This window comes from Mastigoproctus giganteus, chromosome 10, assembly GCF_048544385.1.
Source record: "Mastigoproctus giganteus isolate SK-2022 chromosome 10, ASM4854438v1, whole genome shotgun sequence".
NCBI classification, from domain to species: Eukaryota; Metazoa; Arthropoda; class Arachnida; order Uropygi; family Thelyphonidae; genus Mastigoproctus; species Mastigoproctus giganteus.
In genome coordinates, this window is record NC_143584.1 from 111,889,314 (window position 1) to 111,912,341 (window position 23,028).

General features: G+C 38.9%; 1 protein-coding gene across 1 annotated transcript in view; it reads right to left on the minus strand.

Moving 5' to 3' along the window:
- Nucleotides 1-14,488, minus strand: part of LOC150079223 (DDB1- and CUL4-associated factor 17-like) — a 260,750-nt gene extending 246,262 nt beyond the window's left edge. The window contains exons 1-2 of the mRNA XM_090382995.1: nucleotides 14,375-14,488; nucleotides 8,932-8,993 (exon numbers count right to left, since the gene is read on the minus strand). Coding sequence (XP_090239121.1) covers nucleotides 8,932-8,993; nucleotides 14,375-14,488 — 176 coding nt within the window. The remainder of the gene's footprint in view (nucleotides 1-8,931; nucleotides 8,994-14,374) is intronic.
- Between the last annotated feature and the right edge of the window lie 8,540 nt (nucleotides 14,489-23,028).

The window sequence follows — 23,028 nt, forward strand, 5'->3', positions numbered from 1 at the left end:
CTGTGCAAGGTCATTAGTAATTGCAAAGACCTCAGCATCTCGACCAGCTGGGTCGGTGTGACTAGAAAACGGAAGCCAGCTGGAGTTGTAAACATTAAAATCACCAAGGAAAATTACCTCACTGTTAAGAAAGTTGGACTGGAGAAAGTCAAGTTGCAAAGAGAGGAAGTCAAAGAGCTCCAAGTGATTAGTGAAGTTGGGAGAACAGTAGAGACAATAGATGAATTTGACACAATGAGGTAGACAGATTTTAAGCCAGAGAAGATCGAAAAGAGGAGATTCCAAATTACCAAGTCTATGACATGGAATATCAGAACAGACATATGCACAAGTACCACCTTTGAGGTGAAAGGAATCATACAGCGAATAATTTGGGCAACTGAGATGAGCAGTAGTTGAATCAACCGATAACTGAGATTCTGTCAGAAAAAGTATATGGGGTTTGGCAGACTGCAAGTGGAAATGGACATCATTGAGATTAGAACTGAGACCACGTATATATTTGTGAAATGAATTAGGAAGTGTTTGCGAGGTTTAGATCTTTTCACAGATAAGCTTACTCTATTAGTTTGACAATTCGTGGTGTATTGAATAGTAAAAAAAAGTGGTTGTTGTTGTGCTGTTGTTGTGTTTTTAGGAGCATTAGCAACTAAGGCCATATTGCTCTGGGGATATGCGGTGGTCATTCCCTAACCTTTCCGCATCCACCGTATTTGGTGGTCACGGGCTCGAACCCCGGTCTAATCAAGAAGCGTATGTTACGCAATAATGCTTCTGCCCACGTGGCTACGGAGGCGCCAAAAAAAAAGGTGGGTGGGACATGCTGTATGAAGTAATGAAATTTTTGGATATGGCGTACACATGGTAAGAATATACCCAGATCCTTGAAATAAAGCAGCCTCGACAATGCCCCCCGCATACACACTATTCAGACTCCCACCAGTCATTATTTGGCAGAGTAGAGGTAGCAAGATTATACACTAGCCGATCCGGAAGCCTTCTAGACAGTTACCAATAGGTTCGGTCCAGTGTACTAACTAGCGGCCGCCCTGCAAACACCGTTTTAGAGCTATACCCTCAAAATGTAAGGAATATTGGATCTCGTCACAATGTTCATCATAACCTCAAAAGTCACCATGGGAAGGGTTGACCGTAACTTAGCTCTAGAGACTAAACATGGGTTCCACCACTTCAAGCCTACAATAAGCAAAGTGGTGGTATTGCACCAGTTGATGAGAGTCATCTATCACCTAATACTGCCTGGTAACATAGAGGGCGGCATTCCTCCATGTGGTGTGGGTGCCACATCTCAACACCTGCTTACATTGGTTCACACCTGGGTGGTCACCCACCATGTACTTGTGTATGGAGGTTATACCCAGGATTACTAACAGTCCCACCATCATGAAGGTGCAAGCAGAGGATTTGGCTGTCATAGACCGTCCAGACCTCGCCGAAATTGGGTACACTTGACTTGAGTGTCACCCGAATATCCGTTCCATCAGCGTTTTAGACTCCCAGGTAGAAAGTACAGCTTGTCTGGCATATCTGAGAGAATGTCTGTGACAACCTCAAGAACCATAGTAGCTTCCAAAATCCTAGGAAGGCTTTTCATATGAACTAAGAAATATTGTTCAAGATTTAGGCCTAAATGGATGTCAGATGAACTAATTAGACAAGTGACAGAGAAGAAAAATGCATCGGATACATATAAAATAACAGGTGACACAGAAGCCTATGATAGATATAAGCTGGTCAGTAACCAAATCACAAAGGTTAGGCAGGCAAAGGCAGATTACGAGAAATCTTTATCAAAGGATGAAAAGAAAAACATCAAAGAGTTCTTTACTTATGTAAATTCTAGAAGGAAGTGGATGAAGCAGATTGGTCCACTTGATATTGATGGTTCAACTGTTATGATCCTGCTCTGGTAGCTAAGGAACTGAATGAGTATTTTGCATCTACATTCACACATGAGGAGTTATTCAGGGAGAGGGGAATGCCAGAGGTGTATTAAACTCTGGCAGTAAGCTAGATAATCTTGTAATAAGTGAGAGTAAAGTGGAGAAGAAATTGTTGAAGGTAAACATAAGAAAGGCACCTGGGGTGGATGGAATCTATCCAGTTATATTAAAGGAGGCAGCAAAGGAAGTAAGCAAACTCTTAGCCATAATTACGAAAGCTTCCCTGGACTCAGGGGAGGTACGCATGGACTGCAGATGTGCAAATGTGACTCCCAAACCACAAAGGAGGATCAAAGGGAGACACAGGTAATTAGAGACCTGTTAGTTTAACTTCAGTTACAGGGAAATAAATGGAGGCACTGGTTAAAGCAGCATTGAAAGATCATCTAGACAAGACTTCAGTTATACCTCAGACACAGCATGGGTTTGTTAAAGGGAAGTCTTGTCTGACTAATTTGATTGGATAATATGATGTGGTCACAAAGGAACTGGATGCAAAGAATAATTTTGATATCATATATTTGGATCTTAGAAAGGCCTTTTATACTGCAGCACATGGAAAACTGCTGCACAAATTGGAGCAGTGTGGCAGTGGAGGCAAACTGCTGCTATGGATAAAATTATGGTTGAGTGGGAGAAGACAGAGTGGTAATCAATGGACACTGCTCTTCGTGGACTAATGTTATTAGTGGAGTCCCTCAGGGTTCAGTGTTGGGTCCATTGTTGTTTTCTGTATTTATAAATGATATTGATGATGGTATATCAGGCTTAATGTCCAAGTTTCCAGATGATAAAAAGGTTGGAAGGGTTGTTAATAACACTAATGGCAGTACACTGCTGCAACAGGATCTAGAAAAGTTGAGCAGATGTACTGAGAGGTGGAAAATGAAGTTTAACATTGGCAAATGTAAAGTACTACATATGGGAAGAAGTAACCCCAGAGTAATGTATCAACTCTGTGGTACTACACTGACAGTGGTAGAGAATGAAAAGGATCTGGGGGTAATTGTGCAGGCAGATATGAAGTTTTCTGAGCAGTGCAGATGGTCTGCAAGAGTAGCTCACGGTGTCCTGTCAATGATATACAGGAATTTTTCTAGCAGGGATAAGGAGGTGATTATCCCCTTGTATAAGGCAATGGTTACGCCACACCTTGAGTACTGTATACAGGTCTGGATGCCTCATTTTAAGAAGGAAGTAGAGCTGCTGGAACGAGTACAGAGAAGGGCAACAAGATTAGTGAATGGAACAAAGGGTTGCTCTTACGAAGAAAGGCTTAAGTTTTGCAAATTACAGTGTCTGGAGACTAGGCACCTGCGAGGTGATCTGATTGATGTGTATAAAACCTTGAATGGTTTGAGCATGCTCAATGCTGATGGAATTCTTCCCCTTGCTCCGAATAATCACCTGAGAGGGCATAAATTCAAATTGAGGAATGACGGTTGTAGGTTAGATGTGCGAAAGTTTGCCTTTAGCCAGCAGGTGGTTGATTGCTGGAACAAACTTCGATCTGTTGTTGTAGAAGTTGATAGCTTAAATAGAGTCAAGGCAGAACTTGACAAACATTTGGAGCTAGTCAATGGTTGAAATAAGGGGGGTTTTTTTTTTTTTTTGGCTGATTCTATATAAGCTTGCTTTCTTGCATCATGTGCCTTTTCTAATGCTAATGCTAAAATGTTCTATAAGTGAAATGTGCATCTGTTATAAGTTAAATCTTTATAAGTTATAAGTTAAAAATTAAATTCTCCTATGCATCATGCAACACAGCAGCAATCTCCAAGACAATGTGCTGGTCTCACAGGAACTAGTTATTGTTGGTGACTCTACTGTGAGAGAGACAGGAAATATATTATGCAAAAAAGGATAGGTGGAATAGGATCGAGGTATGTCTCTGCCAGGGTCAAAAGTTGATGATGTTGTAGAGCAGATATCTTTTAAGGGCACAAAAGGTGATATCGTTGTACACGTCAGCCCTGATGAACTTAAAAGATCTGCAGATTTAATTAACAGTACAGGACAACTTTGAAAAAAATTTGCAAGCTAGGGTTGAATTTGAAAGTGTCTGCAATTCTGCCCAGACGCGATAGGGGGGAGAATATGATGAGAACCTTGTCAATTAATGTGGTCCTGAAGAGACTGTGCAAGGTGCATGAGGTAGAATTGTTTTCAGCGTGGTCTGTGCTTGCTAACAGGAGAGACTGCTTCTACAGAGATGAGATACACTTAAATAGAAAGGGTGCAAGAATATATTTGCTGATGTTATCAAGGCAGTGTTAGGTGGATCGGAAAACTGCTAGCTTGGGGGGATTCACAGACTAAAATATTAAGTGTAGCCGCATGCAGAGGCAAAAGTGATTCTTGCACTCCTTCTATTGTAATGAGCAGCAGCCTAGAGAGCACGTTTCTGGGAGTCATCTTAGAACAAATATATACATGGGCTGTGTTAGGATAACTAAGAGTAAAAATGTGCATGTATACTTGAATGTACACCAATGCTAGAAGTATAGTAAATAAATTTGATGAATTTGAAGTGCTGATCAAGACATTAAAGGCAGATATTCTTGGAATATCAGAGACATGGTGTCACACAGATATAAGCGGTGCAGAATTGGAATTTGAGGAGTACAATGTGTACAGAAAGGATCGACAGGGTAGGAAGGGTGGAGGGGTTATGCTGTTAGTTAAGAAACACAAAATCTAAAGAAGTGTATCCAGTTAACATGGATGGCAGTGCAATACTGAGTCATTTTGGTATGACATAAACACTGGGAAAGGGAAAATGAGAGTAGGAATGTGTTATAGGCCTAATGACTCTGGTGAATACAACGAACAATTGTGCAGAGAAATAGAGTGAGCCAGTAAATCAGAATGTCTTGTAATGGGGGATTTTAACTTCCCAGATATTGACTGGAACTTGTGGGTTGGTCACTCACATGCACTAGCAAGACTTTTGTAGATTTATTGGAGCACTATTTTCTACAGCAACATGTTAGAGGGGAAACCAGAAGAGGTAATACTATTGATCTGATTATCAGCAGTGACGAAGCATGCATTAGGAATTTGCATATAAAGGAACCACTAGGTGACAGTCTACTGATGTGGGATTTACTTAAAGATGCAACTACCATCAAGGGTAAAGGGGAGGGGTTTTTTTTCGTAAAGGTGATCTCAGTGATCTCAGACGGTTTTTAAATTCTATACAGTGAGATCAACTGATGATGTTAAAAAGAGCAAATTCTAAATGAGAAGCCTTGAAGGATTTAATCTTGGAAGCTACCAGGCTTTTCAGTTCAAGATTTAGACTGTTCAACAAATACTGTTTAAGATTAAGACCTAAATGGATGTCTGATGAACTAATGAAGCTCGTGGCAGAGAAGAAAAATGCATGGGATGGATATAAATTATCCATTTTACGTGGAAGCCTAGGGCAGATATCAGCTAGTTTGTATTTAAAACACAAAGGAGGTTAGGCAAGCAAAGGCTGATTACGAGAAATCCTTGGCAAAGGATGCAAAGAAAAACAACAAAGGCTTCTTTACTTATGTAAACTCTAGAAGGAAGGGGGTGAATCAGATCAGTCCACTTGATGTTGGTAGTTCGACTGTTGATGATCCTCATTAGATAGCTGACAAACTGAATGAGTATTTTGCATCTACATTCACACATGAGTAATTCTGTAAGGAAGGGGAGGACAGAAGTTTACTAAACTCTAAAAGGGAGCTAAATGATTTGGTATTAACGGAGAGCAAAGTGGAGGAGAAATTGTTGAAGTTTAACATAAAAAAGGCACCTGGGGCAGATGGAATCTATCCAGTTAGATTGAAGGAGGCGGCAAAGGAAGTAAGCAAACCCTTAGCCATTATCATACGAGCATCTTTAGATTCAGGGTAGATCCCAATGGACTGGAAATGTGCAAGTGTATCCCCAATTCACAAAGGAGGTTCAAAGGGTGAAGCAAATAATTATAGATCTGTTAGTTTAACTTCTGTTCTGGGGAAAATAATTAAAGAATTGATGCAGGATCACCTAAACAAAACTGCAGTAATAGTTCAGCCGCAGCATGGGTTTGTTAAGGGGAAGTCTTGTCTGAACAATTTGATTGGATACTACGATGTGGTCAAATATTTTTTGATATCATATACTTGGATTTAATAAAAGCTTTTGATACTGTTGCACATAGAAGACTGCTGTACAAATTGGAGCAGTGTGGCATTAAGGGCAAGTTTCTGCAATGGATAAACTGATGTTTGAGTTCAAGATGACAGAGGGTGGTAATAAATGGACACTGCTCTACATGGACTAACATTATTAGTGGAGCCCCCCCCCCAGGGTTCGTTGCCAGTCCCATTGTTGTTTTGTGTATTTATTAATGATATCGATGAAGGTATATCAGGCTTAATGTCCAAGTTTGCAAAAATCATACAAAGGTTAGCATGGTTGTTAATGATAGTAAAGTCAGTATGCTAGTGTAACAGGATCTAGAAATGTTTGGCAGGTATGCTGAGAAGTACAACTGTAGTTTAGTATTGACAAATGCAACTGCATATGGGTAGCAGTAACCCAAGAGAAATGTACAAACTGTATGGTACTACACTCAGGGAGGTTAAGAATAAAAAAGACCTAGGGGTAATTGTGCAGTTGAATATGACAGTGTCTGGCAGTGCAGACTGACTGCCAGAGCAGGTCATGTTGTTTTGTCAATGATATATAGGAATTTTTCTAGCAGAGACAAGGAGGTGATTATATCTTTGTATAAAGCAATGTTCAGGCCACAACTTGAGTACTGCGTACAGGTCTGGAGGCCTCGTTTTAGGAAGGATGTGGAGTTGCTAGAATGGCTAAGGTAAAGAAAGCCAACACAAGAACGACGAGAAATGTCGGATAACTTATACGGAAAATTAGTTTCCCAACAGCAGACTCTAGCGCTGCTTGCTCGGTAAACAGACAGTAGGTGTTATCGGTCTGGAGCTGAAATCGAGAAGGATATATTGATTGACAGGTAGGCATGGCAAACGATGAAATGATTGGTGGTGGGCACGACAGACGACAAGCTACTGTGTAGTCATTGGTTGGCATTGTGGTGTATTTATGAGTAAAGAATGGTGCATAACAGTTTTGTGATGAACGATAAACAGGTAATAGCAGTAATGAATCTTTTAAAGATGGGAGAAATTTGTAAGGAAAATAAAACGTTGGTTCATTTTTTGATAAAATCTAAATAAAAATTTCTTTCCGTTCATTTTTATGTTCTTCATTATGTTTTTTTCTCATTATTAAAAGCAGATTTTTGGAGTTCATGAGTGTTTTTACTATATAGGCCGCCGTAGCCTAGTGGTCAGGCACGCGGGTGCATAAGTACACATGCCTTGAGTGACCAGGATTCAAGCCCATTAACTGCTGAATATGGTACTGTTTCTTGTATTCTGTTTATCTTGTGAACTCCTCTGACCGTTTGGTTGTCCCGGAGTATAAACAGAAAATTTATTTATTTATTATTGTTGATTTAGGTTTGGTTACGAAAAAAGGAAAAGATTTCTTTATATTTCATAACCTGACCTATTTTTTACCATTAGGGCATATTATTCATAACCTGACCTTTTTTCACCATTAGGGCATATTATTGAAGAAAATAAAAACAGTCATAAAAAAATTTATTTTTTTATGAATGTATTTCTAAATATGACTGTGATTCTAAAGAAAGAAGGTTAGGTTACCTCTCCACTTCAGGAGGGATTCAAGTGGAGGTAACCTGATCTTTTTTCACCATTATGGAAAGCGTTCATTAGGGCATATGTGATTAGGGTAAGTTACCATTAGTGCTTCTGAGTGCTACTAAACCGATGTTATCATGTGTTGTGTTCGCACACACACCAATCAGCACATCGTTTGCCATGCCTACCTGTCAATCAATTTATCGCTCTCGACTTTGCTCCAGACCGATAACACCTACCATCTGTTTACCGAGCGAGCAGCGCTAGAGTGCCGTATCGGGAAACTAATTTTCCGCATAAGTTATCCGACTTTTCTCGTCGTTCTCGTGTTGGCTTTATTTACCTTCGCCGCTAGAATGAGTGCAGGGTGAGAGGAACAAAGGGGTTCTCTTACCAAGAGAGGCTTAAATTCTTCAAGTTGCAGCATCTGGAGACTAGGCACCTGCAAGGTGATGATTGAGATGTACAAGGCCTTGAATGGTTTGAGAAGGCTCAATGATGATGGGATACTTCCGCTTGCTCAGATTAAGAACCCGAAGGAGCATAGATTCAAATTGAGGAAAGATAGTTGTAGAATAGATGTGCAGAAGTTTGCCTTTAGGCAGTGCACAGCTGATTGCTGGAAAAAACTTCCATCTGTTGGTGTAGAAGTTGATAGCTTAAATAAATTTAAGGCTGAACTACACGTGACTGGATGGGTGAAATGGGAAGGTTTTTTTTTTTTTGGCTAATGATGTATGAGCTTGCTTTCTTGCAGCATATGCCTCAACTAATGCTAATATTTCATCTCTGTTTGCAACAGAGATTTAACAGAAGGACCCCACAACAGACCTCTGACTGCACTGCAAATATACTACATCAACACCAATGGTACATAAGAGAATATTCATTAAAAGTAATGAAAAAAATGTTACCAATTTAGTTAAATGGCCATACATTTTTAAAAGTGTTTTTAAGTTGTATGGCTACACATGAAAGGTTTTCAATAGTGGTATAACCTCTTTAAATCTGATAAAAATATATTCCACAATTTGTGTGAGGGCAGGCAATAAAAAATTAGCAAATATCAATAGCAAGACTGCTACTTTCTTTATACATGCAAAAAATATTTTGAGTGGGGCAGTTAGTACTTAATTGTATTGGTATGGCATTAAATTACCTTAGATAATCTAGTTTTTCTGATAACTGAGCTGTTCGCTTACTAAATATAACTAATACATTTCATATCTGTTAAATTAAGTAAACAGAGTACTCACTCTTCACAAAAAACTGGCTGTTTTGATTCAATTTCCCATATCTTTGTGAATGTTGAATTCTTCTGAAAATATAAACACAAATAAATTTATTAATTTGAAACATAATACAGGGAAGACTTTAAAAAAATCAAAATTAACAGAAGTATGCAGTTCAATTTAAATTATCAGCCAGTAAAATATAATGTAATTTTTATTACATTATATTTTTATTACTGTAAGTTTGAAGTATTGGTTAAGTCATAAAATGTGAGCATAATAATAGAACTATGATTATCACTCTGATATTGAAAATGCTAAATTTGAATATGGTAAATATGTGTACGGAAAGAACAAACAAAATTTGGGGGGGGAGCAGTACATGCAGATTGCCAGTGTAATACAGGGCCAGTCTGGTGTGACACAAACAATGGGAAAACAAAACAGAGAGTTGCATTGTTATGAACCAAATGATTGTGATGAGTATAATGAACAGTTATATAAACAAACAGAGTGAACCAGTAAATTAAAATGTCTCATCATTGGGGATTTTAACTTTACAGATATCAATTTGAACTTGTGAGTTGGCAGCTCATCCATTTGAAAAGCATTTCCCAATTTTTTGAATGACTGCTTTCAACACCAATATGTTAGCGAAGCAAAAAGGGAAAACAATGTTCTTGATCTGGTAATCAGCATTGATTCATCATGTATTTTGAATCTTCAGTTTAAGGAACCTTTAGGTGGTAGTGATCATTGCATATTGATCACTTTTACATTTTTTTAACATCACTAGAACCAACTGATGTTTTTAAAAAATATAAAAACCAAATGGGAAGTATTCAAAGAGGTAACTTTAGAGGCCACTGAGTTTTATACCAATTAAAGGATACTGTTCAAAGATTTAAACCAAAACAGATGCAAGATGAACTGATGAGCACAGTAGAAATAAAAATGCACAGGATAATTATAGATCATCAATGGAACACATGGTCCTACAATAAGTAAAAACTAGTAGGTAAACAAGTTACTCAGAACGTTAGGTGGACTAAGACGGATTACAAGTTGTCCTTGGCTAAGATTGTAAAAAAACCAACAAAAAATTCTTTACATATATTAACAGTAGAAGGAAAGAGAAGATTCACATGGCACGCTGGATATGAATAGCATGATTACTGATGATCCTTTATAGTTGCCAATAAACTGAATTAATATTTTGCATCTACATGAAGTTTTTAGAGATGTGGTTGCCAGAAATCTATCAAATACTGACTTAGAGTTAAATTATATCATAATACCAAAAAGTAAGATGTAGAGAAACTGTTACAGTAAAAGTGAACAAAGCATTAGGCATTAGTAGAGGCATATGATGCAAGAAAGCAAGCTTATGCAGCATCAGCCAAAAAAACCGTTCCCATTTCACCCCTCCGTTCGTTCAAAATACCTGTCCAGCTCAGCCTTAAATTTATTTAGGCTATCAACTTCCACAAGCACCAGTGCTGATGGAATCTATCCAATTGTATTAAAACAAGCTGCAAAAGAGGTAGTGCTAAACCTTTGGTCATAATAATGTAAGTATCCTTAGATTCAGGGAAAGTACCTGTAGATAAAACAGGTACTTTCCCTGATAAAAGCTGTAGATAAAACAGATATTTATTCCTTATAAAACCTGTGGATAATACGATAAAAACTTTATTATTATTATTATCAGTTTCCATCATTTATTTTCATTCAATATTAGCAGTGGAAAATGATTGAAGAAAGTGAGTTTATACGGCATTAGCCAAAAAAACACATTACATACCACCTGTTCAACCTCTCTAACAGTTTGTCTGGTTCTTTGCTAAATTTAATCAAACTACTCACTTCAACAACACCAGATCTAACTTTGTTCAACAATCAACTACCTGCTGGTTGAAGTCAAATTAACACATCCTGCAACCATCCTTCCTCAATTAAAATTATGTTCTCTCATTTTGTGTTGTCTGAGCAAGAGGAAGGATGCCATTGTCATTTAGCTTACTCAATCCATTCAAAGCCTTGAGCACCTTGAGAGTCTCCAGATGCTGAAACTGCAGAATTGAAGCCTTTCTTGGTAAGAGCACATTTTTGTTCTCAATAATCTCATTGCTCTTCTCTACACCCACATCCACATAATTCCTAAAATGAGGCTTCCAGACCTGTATGCAATACTCAAGATATAGCCTAACCATTGCCTTATACAATGGGATAATCACCTCCTTATCCCTACTAGCAAAATTCCTATATATCATAGACAAAACCAAATGGGCTATTCTGGCAACCTGTCTGCACTGCTCAGAAAATTTCATATCTGACTGTGCAATTTTTCCAAGGTCAATTTCATTTTCCACTACCATGAGTATAGTACCATATAGTTTGTATATTAATCTGGGATTACTACTACCCATAAGTCAAATTTCAACTGCCACTTCTCAGCCCATCTACTTAATTTTTCTAGATCTTGTTGCAGTAGCATAAACTGTAGCATATCATTAACTACCCTGACAACCTTCATATCATCTGCAAACTTAGACATTTAGCTTGATATGCCTTCATCAATATCATTTATAAATATAAAAAACAATGGGCTAGTACTGAACCCTGTGGGACTCCACTAATAACATTAGGCCAAGAAGGGCAGTGCCCATTGATAGCTGTCTTCTCTCACTGAACCATCCCTTTATCCATAGCAGTACCTAAGCACTTAATGCCACATTGCTCCAATTTGCACAGCAGCCATTTATGTGCAATAGTATCAAAATCTTTTATGATATCTAATTATATAATATCACTTTTTTACATCCGGTTCCTTTGTTACTGTTTCATAGTGTCCAATCAGATTGGCAGACAAGACTGCCCCTTAACAAATCCATACTATGACTGCAGTATACCTGCATTCCTGTCTAGATGGTCCTGCATTACTTCTTTAGCCAGTGACTCTATTATTTTCCCTGGAACAGAAGTAAAGCTAATATGTCATTGTAATTACTCATCCCCTCCTTTGATCCTCCTTTCTCAACTGAGGATACATTTGCACATCTCCAGTCCTTTGGGACCTCCCCTAAATTCAAGGATGTTCTCATAATTATGGCTAAAGATTTACTTGCCTCCTTTGCTTTCTTCCTTAATATAATTGAATAAACCCCATCCACACCATATGCCTTTTTTACATTTAGTTACAACAAATTTCTCTTTCACTTTCCTCTCAGTTATCGCAAAATCATTTGGCTCTGTTAGGATTTAATACAATTTTTTGCATCCCCACCCCTAAAAAATTCTCCAGGTGTGAATAAAGATGCAAAAGACCAGTTCAGTTTGTCTGCTACCTGGGCAGGTTCAATAGTAAAACCATTTTTAACTGTTGATGAACAATTAAAAACGTTGATGATCCTGCTCAGATAGCAAACAAACTGAATGAGTATTTTGCATCTACATTCACACGTGAGGAATTATTACAGTTTGAAAATGGAAGAAGGTTATCAAATTGTAGCAGTGTGCTTAATGATTTTGTAATAACTGAGAGCAAAGTGGAGGAGAAATTGTTGAAGTTAAACATAAGAAAGGCACCTGGGGTGGATGGGATCTATCCAGTTATTTTAAAGGAGGCGGCAAAGCAACTAAGCAAACCCTTAGCCATAATTATGAGAGCATCCTTGGACTCAGGGGAGGTTCCCACGGACTGGAGATGTGCAAATGTGTCCCCAATTCACAAAGGTGGATCGAAGGGTGACACGAGTAATTACAGACCAGTTAGTTTAACTTCTGTTCCGGGTAAAATAATGGAGTCACTGGTTAAAGATGCATTGCAGGATCATCTAGACAAGACTGCAGCAATAATTCAAACACAGCATGGGTTTGTTAAGGGAAAGTCTTGTCTGACAAATTTGATTGGTTATTATGATGTGGTCACAAAGGAACTGGATGCGAAAAATAATTTTGATATCATATACTTGGATTTCAGGAAAGCTTTTGACACTGTTGCGCATGGAAGACTACTGTACAAATTGGAGCAGAATGGTATTAAGGGTAAGTTGCTACAATGGATAAAAGGATGGTTAAGTGGGAGAAGACAGAGGGTGGTAATCAATGGGTGCTGCTCTTCATGGACTAATGTTATTAGTGGAGTCCCACAGGGTTCGGTGTTGGGTCCACTGTTGTTTTGTGTATTTATCAATGATATTGATGAAGGTATATCAGGCTTAATGTCGAAGTTTGCAGATGACACAAAGGTTGGCAGGGTTGTTAATGACAGTAATGGCAGTGTGCTACTGCAACAGGATCTAGATAATTTGGGCAGATGGGCTAAGAAGTGGCAACTGAAGTTCAACCTTGACAAATGCAAAGTACTGCATATGGGTAGAAGTAACCCCAGAGAAACGTACCAACTGTGTGGTACTACACTTAAGGTGGTAGAAAATGAAAAAGACCTGGGAGTAATTGTGCAGTCAGATATGAAGTTTTCTGAGCAATGCAGACAGGCTGCTAGGGCAGGTCATGGGGTTTTGTCAATGATATATAGGAATTTTGCTAGCAGGGAAAAGGAGGTGATTGTCCCTCTGTATAAGGCAATGGTCAGGCCACGCCTTGAGTACTGCGTACAGGTCTGGAGGCCTCATTTTAGGAAGGATGTAGATTTGCTTGAGCGTGTACAGAGAAGAGCAACACGATTGGTGAGGGGAATGAAGGGATTCTCTTACCAAGAGAGGCTTAAGTTCTGCAAATTGCAGTGGCTGGAGACTAGGCACCTGCGCGGTGATCTGATTGAGGTCTATAAGGCCTTGAATGGGTTGAGCACGCTGAATTCTGATGGGATCCTTCCACTTGTTCAGATTACGAACCTACGGGGACATAAGTTCAAATTAAGAAAGGACAGATGTAGAATAGATGTGCGGAAATTTGCCTTTAGCCAGCGGGTGGTTAATTGCTGGAACAAACTTCCATCTGTCGTTGTGGAAGTTGATAGGTTAAATAAATTTAAGGAGGAACTGGACAGGCATTTGGAGGGAATGGCGTGATGATTTTTTTTTTTTTTTTTGGCTGATGCTGCATAAGCTCCTACACTTGCTTTCTTGCATCATGTGCCATTACTACTACTACTACTACGTTGTTTAACTCATATATATAGTGGATGAATGCAATTCATTCTCTTCCTTTTAGTGTTTACATAAGTAAAGAAGTCTTTGCTGGGTTTTCTCTGCCAGGCTGTTAACATAAATAATAATAAAAATGGCTGTATACTGTATTTTAAATCCCCAAATTCCAGTTGGGAAAATTAACGTCCCCTTTGGAAGCTATATCATGGTAAAAATTTATTTAGTTAATAATTCTTTTTTTCTTTTTTTTTTTTTTTTTTTTTGGCTGATGCTGCATAAGCACATACACTTGCTTCCTTGCATCACATGCCACTACTACTACTATTTGTTGCTTAGGTAACAGTATAACTTACATCACACACAAGTTTACGAAGCATCCTTAGACTAAACTTGTAAGGAGAACCAGTTATCAGCCATTCGCGATACATAAGCAGTTTTAAAACGCTCGCACTACGAATTTTTGTCATGATAGGAATGCAGTACAGCGCAATAAACGATACAGAAATTTTTACAATTTAACTAAAGAAGGCTATTGCACTAATAAACCAAAGAATAAATATTAAAATTATATTTTTTCTGTATTTTTGTCTAATTTGTTCTATACGTATAAAATCGAGCTTGTTAAGCGCAAATAAAAAACAAATTCTGTGATTTGCAAATTAAAAAGAGAAATATATCTGAAACCAATTTGGTACACTGATGTATAACCTCAATAACACTGAGTAAAAATATCTCCAGAATAAAAACTTGAGACGGACAATGCTATCGCAACCGCTATAATACGCGACTTTGTTCATAATGTTACCACATATTTTTTACTACTTTGTCTGCTACTGGACAGTTAAACTACCTATTCATCACAGAGAAGTAAGATACATTACTACTCTACACTATTCGTAACACGTTCAGGAACTGTGATAGCGGTAACCCTTTAGTTAAGCGAAAAAGCCAATTTTCCCAGCAGCCTTTGAGCTGAGAAAAGTAACTCCAACCTGTGACTATACCCACAGTTATTCGAACAGAGATTGCGCGTTTGTACGCTGGGAGGTCACGTGTTGTAAATAAATAAATGAGAAGTGAAATATGGCTAGCAAAGCAACGACTGAAATCGTGAATGCGGAAGAAGTACAGTAGTGAGTTACAGTTTGGTAAAGAATTGGCGCGGTATACTATAACCTAATTTCACTTCAGATGGATATTTTCGAAAACTGAGTGAGTAAATATGCATTACACTGCATTCAGAAACATAATTAGGATATTTGACTCCTATGATCAATATCATAAATGCTCCTTTATTTCTTAAATATAATTAAATTATAATTACAATTACTGTTAAATTATTATCCATAAGATGTTACTTTTATATAAAAGCGACAAGTTTTTATAATAATTGCTAATAGCGATTGCTATATTTTTAAAATAAGTTATAAATTCAGTTATTCCGAATACATATTCGGAATAACTCATATATACAATACAGTATATGCATTCGGCCGTACCCTAGTTTAGAGTTCTGTGCGGTTTCACTGTAATCGTACCCGCAATAACTGGAACTGTACCCGAACCCGACCTACATTTATTGTACCCACAACTGCAAAAAATAAATAAATAAAATTTTGTTTCTGATTGTTTTGTGTCGTCGAGGCAGGGAGGGGTACTTAGCTTAGGTAGGGTGTTTATCCCACCCCCATCCCGCAGTTTTAAAAATGGAAAACAAGTTCCCTATTAACCCCAGGGGCTCACATTTGGTGAGTATGGGCTTGGCACACCCAGGGTTCTGAGTTGGATATCATCATTCTTCTCTTTCTTGGTGATTCCTCTCTCTCTCTCTCTCTCTCTCTCTCTCCCAGAGTAACTTGGGAATTTTTTTTGTGTGGCTGGTGCAGCATAAGCCTCAGGCTTTCTTGCACCATATGGCTATTAATAATAATAATAATAATAATTTTAAAACAGCGGCAAGTCGGAGAATAAACACCCTACTCATATCAAACTAGGAAGACAGGGGGCGGGGGGGAAGCAGTGAGTGGCATCTGCCAACCACTGCCTTCTTCCTGACTGTATCTGAATTTTAACCAAAAGTGTAAATGACGTATTAAATTTTCTACACATCAGTAATGGAATAGTAAAAGCAATCAATCAATAATATTAATATACTGTTTTTTTTTTTGTTTTTTTTTTTATATACGGTACATAAAAAAATTAAATTGAAAACAAAAAATATGTATATATTCATAATGTAATGAATTTAAAAAAATGTTTTTATTCAGTCGCTGTGCAGAAACAGGATATCAACAGTTTTCAGGTTTGGCTGTATTCTTTCTTGATTAGAAATGCAGATGCAAAAAATGTTTTGCTTGCTGCACTGTTGGCAAGGCTGGAAAAACTCCCCCCCCCCTCCCATTCTGCAAAAGAGGGCAAATTGGGCTTAGGAAGTGTGAGGCCCTATTAGGTTGATTTGCAGGACCGCCTAGTATGGACATTGAAAATATGTGCAATATATGTCATTTTCATGCGATGGGTATGACAAAGGACTATTTTTACTGTTAAACGCACATAGGTCTGCATGTAGTCTTGGCTCATGTATTCTTGCACAAATGTCCATTTAGTTTATAGCTATAGAGTTTCTATTTATACTTAAGTTTAAGCTTTCTTGCTTTTCTCTCTACAGATTCTTTTATTATTTGCTGATTAAAAATTTTAAAATCTAAGGTCTTTGCTACACCACGTCCACATTCAATGGATAAAAGTGTGCGGCTCAACGACAAACACCAGTCAATAAAAAAAATAAATATATACGTTCGGCCTATTAAGTCCAATCCGCCTAAGGTTCTGACAGAAGGGAGGAATGTAGTGTTTGTCAACACTACATTCCGCCCCTCTATAGAGCCATATCTACTCGGATGATACTGTATCGGCATTTGCGAACCGGTTCCCGAGGCAGTAGGATGGATGAGTATTCAAACGTTGAACTGGCCGACATGCATCTCGTGTGGCGTCTCCATAGCCAGGTGGAAAGGAGCAGTAATGCGTAGCACACGCTTCTTGATTAGACCGGGGTTCGAGCCCGTCACCACCAAATACGGAGGATGCGGAAAGGTCAGGGAATGACCACCGCATATCCCGGAGCAATATGGCCTTAGTTGCTAATGCTCCAAAAAATCAAATAACAAACAAACAAACAAGCATCTCGTGTATGGAGCTGCGGACTGTATTGGGCGTGCCGCTCTGCGCTTGTACCAGAAACGTTTCCCGCACAGGCGTGCTCCTCATCATACGATTTTAATCGTATGATGAGAAGGTTACGTGAGACTGGTTGTTTCACGAGAGGTACCACGAATCGAGAGCGAACGACGAGGACGCCAGACAATGATGAGAATGTCCTACGTCTTACAGAAGGCAATCCGAGTACGAGTACTCGAGCGATAGGCCAACGAATGGGTATTTCCCAATCCACTGTATGGAGGATACTGTCAACAAACCAAATGAGTTCATATCATCTGCAACTCGTCCAATCATTGCAGCCTGCGGATTATCCACTCCGGAAGACTTTTGCTACTTGGTTTCTTCAACAGAGTGCGGCAGACAGCGCATTTGCTGCGTCCGTATTGTTTACGGATGAGGCAAGTTTCACAAGAGAGGGAACCTTCAATCAACACAACGCACATTTGTGGGCTTTGGAGAACCCCCCCCCATGGTACGCAAACACGTGCAACTCAACGCCGTTTCTCTGTCAATGTTTGGGCCGGCATTGTTGGAGACCACCTCATTGGACCGTACCTTCTGCCCTCTCGTCTGGACGGTACGGCATACTTGATCTTTCTACAGCAAGTCCTGCTCGAACGTAATTTTTTTTTATTTATTAACACACAACTCTATATACATTCTCAAGATATATTAATCAATTTATATACAGATTTTATATACATACTCTTATATATACTGTAGTTTTTCTGTACATTGATTGTGTGTGTCCTGATATGAAGGGTGGCTCCTAGACATATTTTATTTTTATTTTTATTTATTAACACACAACTGTATATACATTCTCAAGATCTTAATCAATTTATATACAATATTAATCAATTTATATACAATATTTATATACATATTTTATATACATGCTCTTATATATACTGTAGTCTTTCTGTACATTGATTGTGTGTGTCCTGATATGAAGGGTGGCTCCTAGACACAAGCCCATCTCCACCTTTTACACGTAAGAAAGCTCAGAACGTCTGCAAAACAGGCCTGAAAAAAAGAGCATTATGTCAGGCCATTTCGCCACCAGGGATTAACTAACACCTGGATCCACCATTCTCTATGTGTGCTGTAATGCACAAATCCTGCACCTACCGGAAGTAGTGCTATACTGGTAGGTGCCAGCAATCCCGCCCCCAAGGCTGCCCAAACTTGGAGGCCAGCGAAAAAAAAAAAAAAAAAAAAATTCCAACTAAGAACAATGTACACTTGATGAGCAAAAGCAACATTATACAATTATTTACAGGTTAAAAGCAAATACATACACTTAGAATGACATTAACTTAACACGTAGAAACATTAACATTATCTCCACATTAGAGTCCATCCACAAATGCAAGCCTGCAATTGGGTGTCCAGGAGTAGAAGATCATCTCGCTGTAAACAAGAAACATCCTATAAAGAAGACATTACACGAAGTGTTCCGTCGTCAAATGTGCAGCACTTCCTTAATTGGTATCCTGCAATAGATTTCTTAACTCCTGTCTTCTTTTAAAAACTTTGGCCGAGAATTCCTGAAGCAAAGCAAAGATGTCCCACCTCTGAACCAAGAGAGGTAAATTATTCTCCGTCAGGTTTGGCAACCTATTTAGTAATTCCTGCCTGTCTGAAGTATACAGTCCGCATTCAAGGATGACATGTCTCCAAGATTCCACCTCACCGCACGAACAGTAGGGGTCAGGTTCTAATCCTCTTTCAAATAGTTTGGCCCTTAAGCCATGTCCAGTGATTAAGTAACTCGTGGTCATGGTGGGAGCAAACCAAGACGACACCCTCCTGTCCATTGCAAAGCTTACGGCTGGAATGAAGCCTGTTGTAATGGTTCCATACTCACTCAAATCCCATCGTTGCTGCCAGCAATTCACAAGCTCGCCCCAAATTCTACGTTTTTCCTCCTTTATGTTGTTATTTGGATTAGACGTGATATTCAATATTTGTAACGCCCTTCCCTTCTTTAAGTTATATACAATACCTCGGAAAATAATGTGTAAATCCAAGGGGATGGTACCTGCAATAACCTGTAAGGCATTTGTCGACACTGTCCTTGGAGCGCGTATAACTGTAAGCAACATTGTACGTTGCAGGGACAGAAGCTTGGCTTTAGTTGTAACCTTGGTAGCAGCCGCAAACCAAATACCAGCACCATAATCAACAATGGGAAGAAATATCGTCTTGTAGTACAATACCAGAGTTTTTTTGGATAAACCCCATTCCTTGCGGGAAATTCTAACAACTGCAGCTACGAACTTTTTGATTTTTTCATTGATTTTAGTGACATGTACATGAAACCTGAGACGATCATCTAAAGTTAAACCCAAATACTTGGTGTTCTGTACATATGGAATTTGAGTACCATATAGGGTTACCTTTGGCGGCCTTCCATAATCGAAGTGGTGTTTAAACACCATGAAATTGGTCTTGGTGACAGAAATCTTTAGTTTATTCAAACCCGCCCATGCCACTAAATTATTCAAAACTGACTGAATTTTTTGTTCGAGAATTTGTCTTGATCCTCCCTGCACCGCCACCACCAAGTCATCTGCATATGCAACTTTGATGAACTCATCGCTATCCTTCGTGAGCCACTGGTCTAGCACTGCATTCCAAAAGAGAGGTCCCAAGACTGAACCCTGAGGGAATCCTCTTGAAACGGTAGTCGTGTATGATAAATGCTTTGCACATACTCTAATTTTTCGATCCTTAAAGTAAGATCTGAGGACTCTGAACAGGTAGTCATCACACTTTGCCAGTTGCAGTGACCTGAGAGCACTCTCCCACCAAAGGGAATCGAAAGCGCCCTCAAAGTCAATAAAAACAGCAAGAACATATTTGCTGTTTGCCTCCTGAATGTAAGTCAGCAGGGTTGAGATTGCGTCCTCAGTGGAACGTCCTTTTTTGAATCCAAACTGGCAATCAGAGGAGAGTTTATGTTCTGTAAATAATTTAAAAATCCTTGGGGCAATCATCCTTTCAAATAATTTGCCAAGATTTGCCAATAAAGAGATTGGCCTGTATGCTCTGGGGTTTGTTTTCGGCTTTCCCGGTTTATGTAAGATTTTTAAGAGCGCAAGCTTCCATTCGAGAGGGAAAAGCCCTTCTAGCAAGCATATATTAAATAAGTTTAATAAAATCTGAGGGAGGAATTCATAAAATTTTTCAATTACTTGATTCTCAATGAGGTCAATGCCAGGACATTTTTTTTGGTTCAATTTAGCTACTGCAGCACCTAGCTCAAGCATATTAAAAATGGCAGTTTCGGTTGTCCCCTTATATTCACGATTAATGCGTCTAATTTCCGCTTGATCAGGGCTGTCCATAAACGGCAAATCTTCCGGAAATAGGCTACTCACTATCCCTTCGACAGATTCCCAGTCCGAAGTTTCTTGATTCTCTCTAATTATCGTGTTGTAAATTTCACCACACAAAAGTTTATTTCTTGAAAGCTTATAGATTATACCCCAAGGGTCAGCATTTCCTGTTTCCTTCACCAGACGTTGCCAACAATTTTGCCTGCTATCAGCAATTGCTTTATGGTACCTCTTCCTCAAGTCTCTGTAATCATTTTTCAAAGCCTGAGTGTCTGCGTCCGATAGATGCCTATTCCTTTGGTATGTTTTTCGTGCTTGTTGAGTTTGTTGTCTCAATTCAGCTAGTGCCGAAGACCACCATGGGACAGAAGTTCTTCCTGTCTGTTTTCTTTTCGTCGAGTAGGCCATCGCTTGATATAAATGATATTGAACCCGAAAAACATATTCTTTTGCTGTTAAGGTGTTAATGATTACTTTGTCATCTCCATTAAAAACTGTATTCAGATATTCACGAAACTTGGTCCAGTTCACCCTGTCCATCCGAAAACGCCTTAAATCCCTTATTGTTATATTCACTTGCCTATCCTCCGATAAAATCGAGAAGGTGATTGCTCGATGGTCACTATTAATTAGATACGGATTGACGTCCCAATTTTGCACTCTATCCACCAGATTAATGTAGGTTAAAGTAGCATCTATATTAGATTCACCATTTGTCGTCGAGAAAGTATATGGTTTATTTGGCAAGTTCTTTACACAGAGATTATGATCCAAGATCAGATCAACCAACTGCTCGCCTCGAGCATCAGAAAAGCCGCTGTTCCAAAGTGTAGATTTAGCGTTGAAATCTGCTGTAATTAGTAAGTTTTTATCTGAAAATCTGCTACATACCCTGTCAAGTCTGTGTAAGGCTGGCTGAATATCTTCTGAGGGAGGAAAATACTGGGAAACCAGATAAAACGACTGATCCCTGGAGGAAACCAGGATACAAACTGTAGTAGCAGAACATTCACTTGAGATAGTTGTTATTACTAGTTCACTGTTAAAGATAATTATGGCGGCCTTGGGTCGATCGTCACTTGAGGCAATAATCCTTGCCGAAATTGGATATCCTATAACTTTATACGCTGAACCCCCTCCTACCTGAGAAGAGTAATACGGTTCTTGCAAGCATACAATATCAAACCCCAGATCATCAGCAGCTTTCCTAATCTCGTCCGCCGCTGCACGAGATCTTTGCCCATTAATTTGAAGAATTTTTATTTCGCCGTATTGCAGGTTAACACTTGTTGAATCAATTACCGTTGTATTATTCATGTCTGGTTCTTCGGTCTGTCAATTCAACAGCTTTAAGATACTCAGGGCATTTATTATCCCTGACCGAGTGATTACAATCCCTACCTCTACGTTTACAATTTACACACTGAGGTGGTTCCTCCTTGTGAATACAGTCAGAAAAAACATGGCCTCCACCCCCGCAGTGGCCACAAGATACAGCTTTATGGGAACAGAACTGCGCACTGTGACCATATCCCAGACATCTGAAGCATTTGCTTACAAGTGTAAACTTACGAAATTTATGTGACGTAAAACCTAGATAAATTTTGTCACTCTGAATCACGTGTCCCATAAGGCGTGGGCTAAAACCAATAACCCAATTGGTCACTCTGGTTCCGGTGCCAGAGTTAAATCTGAATGTAATTTCATTCTTAACTTCCTCCTGGCTAAAACCAAAGTCTTTTAAATTTTTATTAATTAAATCCTCCAAAATATCCTCCTTTGAATATTCCTTCGGGACACCGTAGATCAAAATTGTAGGATCGGACAATCTGGGTTTTTCTATTGATAATCCTGCTTTTTTTAATGCAGAAGCACTTGAGATCTTCTTGGCATCATCAGGATTTGTTGTCTCTAACAACACACCTTTATTTCTCAAAAGACGTACACCCTTGATTTTCATGTCCTTGTGATCTTTTTTAATCACTTCAGTAACTGCCTTCCTGATATCCTGGCTAGACGCCAGGGAAGATTCTGCTGAGGGCCTAAGTATTAGTATGTTTTCGGAATCAGAGATCCCACTTCCGGAATCCATCCTATCTTCACCAGCAATTGGTCTGCCCGAAGAAGCTGCCACCTCCACTGAAGACGTTAGCAGTGGAATCTCTGTTATTTCAGGAGTCTGTCTATTTCGCTTTGTACCACCACGAACAACTTCCGTAAAAGTCTTATGAGGATGTAGATCACGTTGGATCTGTGTCATCTTGTCCAAAAGACCTGCTCTGATTTCCAATTCAGATGCTTTGGTCTTAAGTCGTTCATTGTCAATTAAGATTGCGGTGGTAACTGCCTCTAGATCCGCCCATAGACTATGAATGCGGTTAGAGGCAGACTTAGTTATCTTGCTAGAATCCTTTGATAGAAACTCTCCCAGAGCTTTCCTG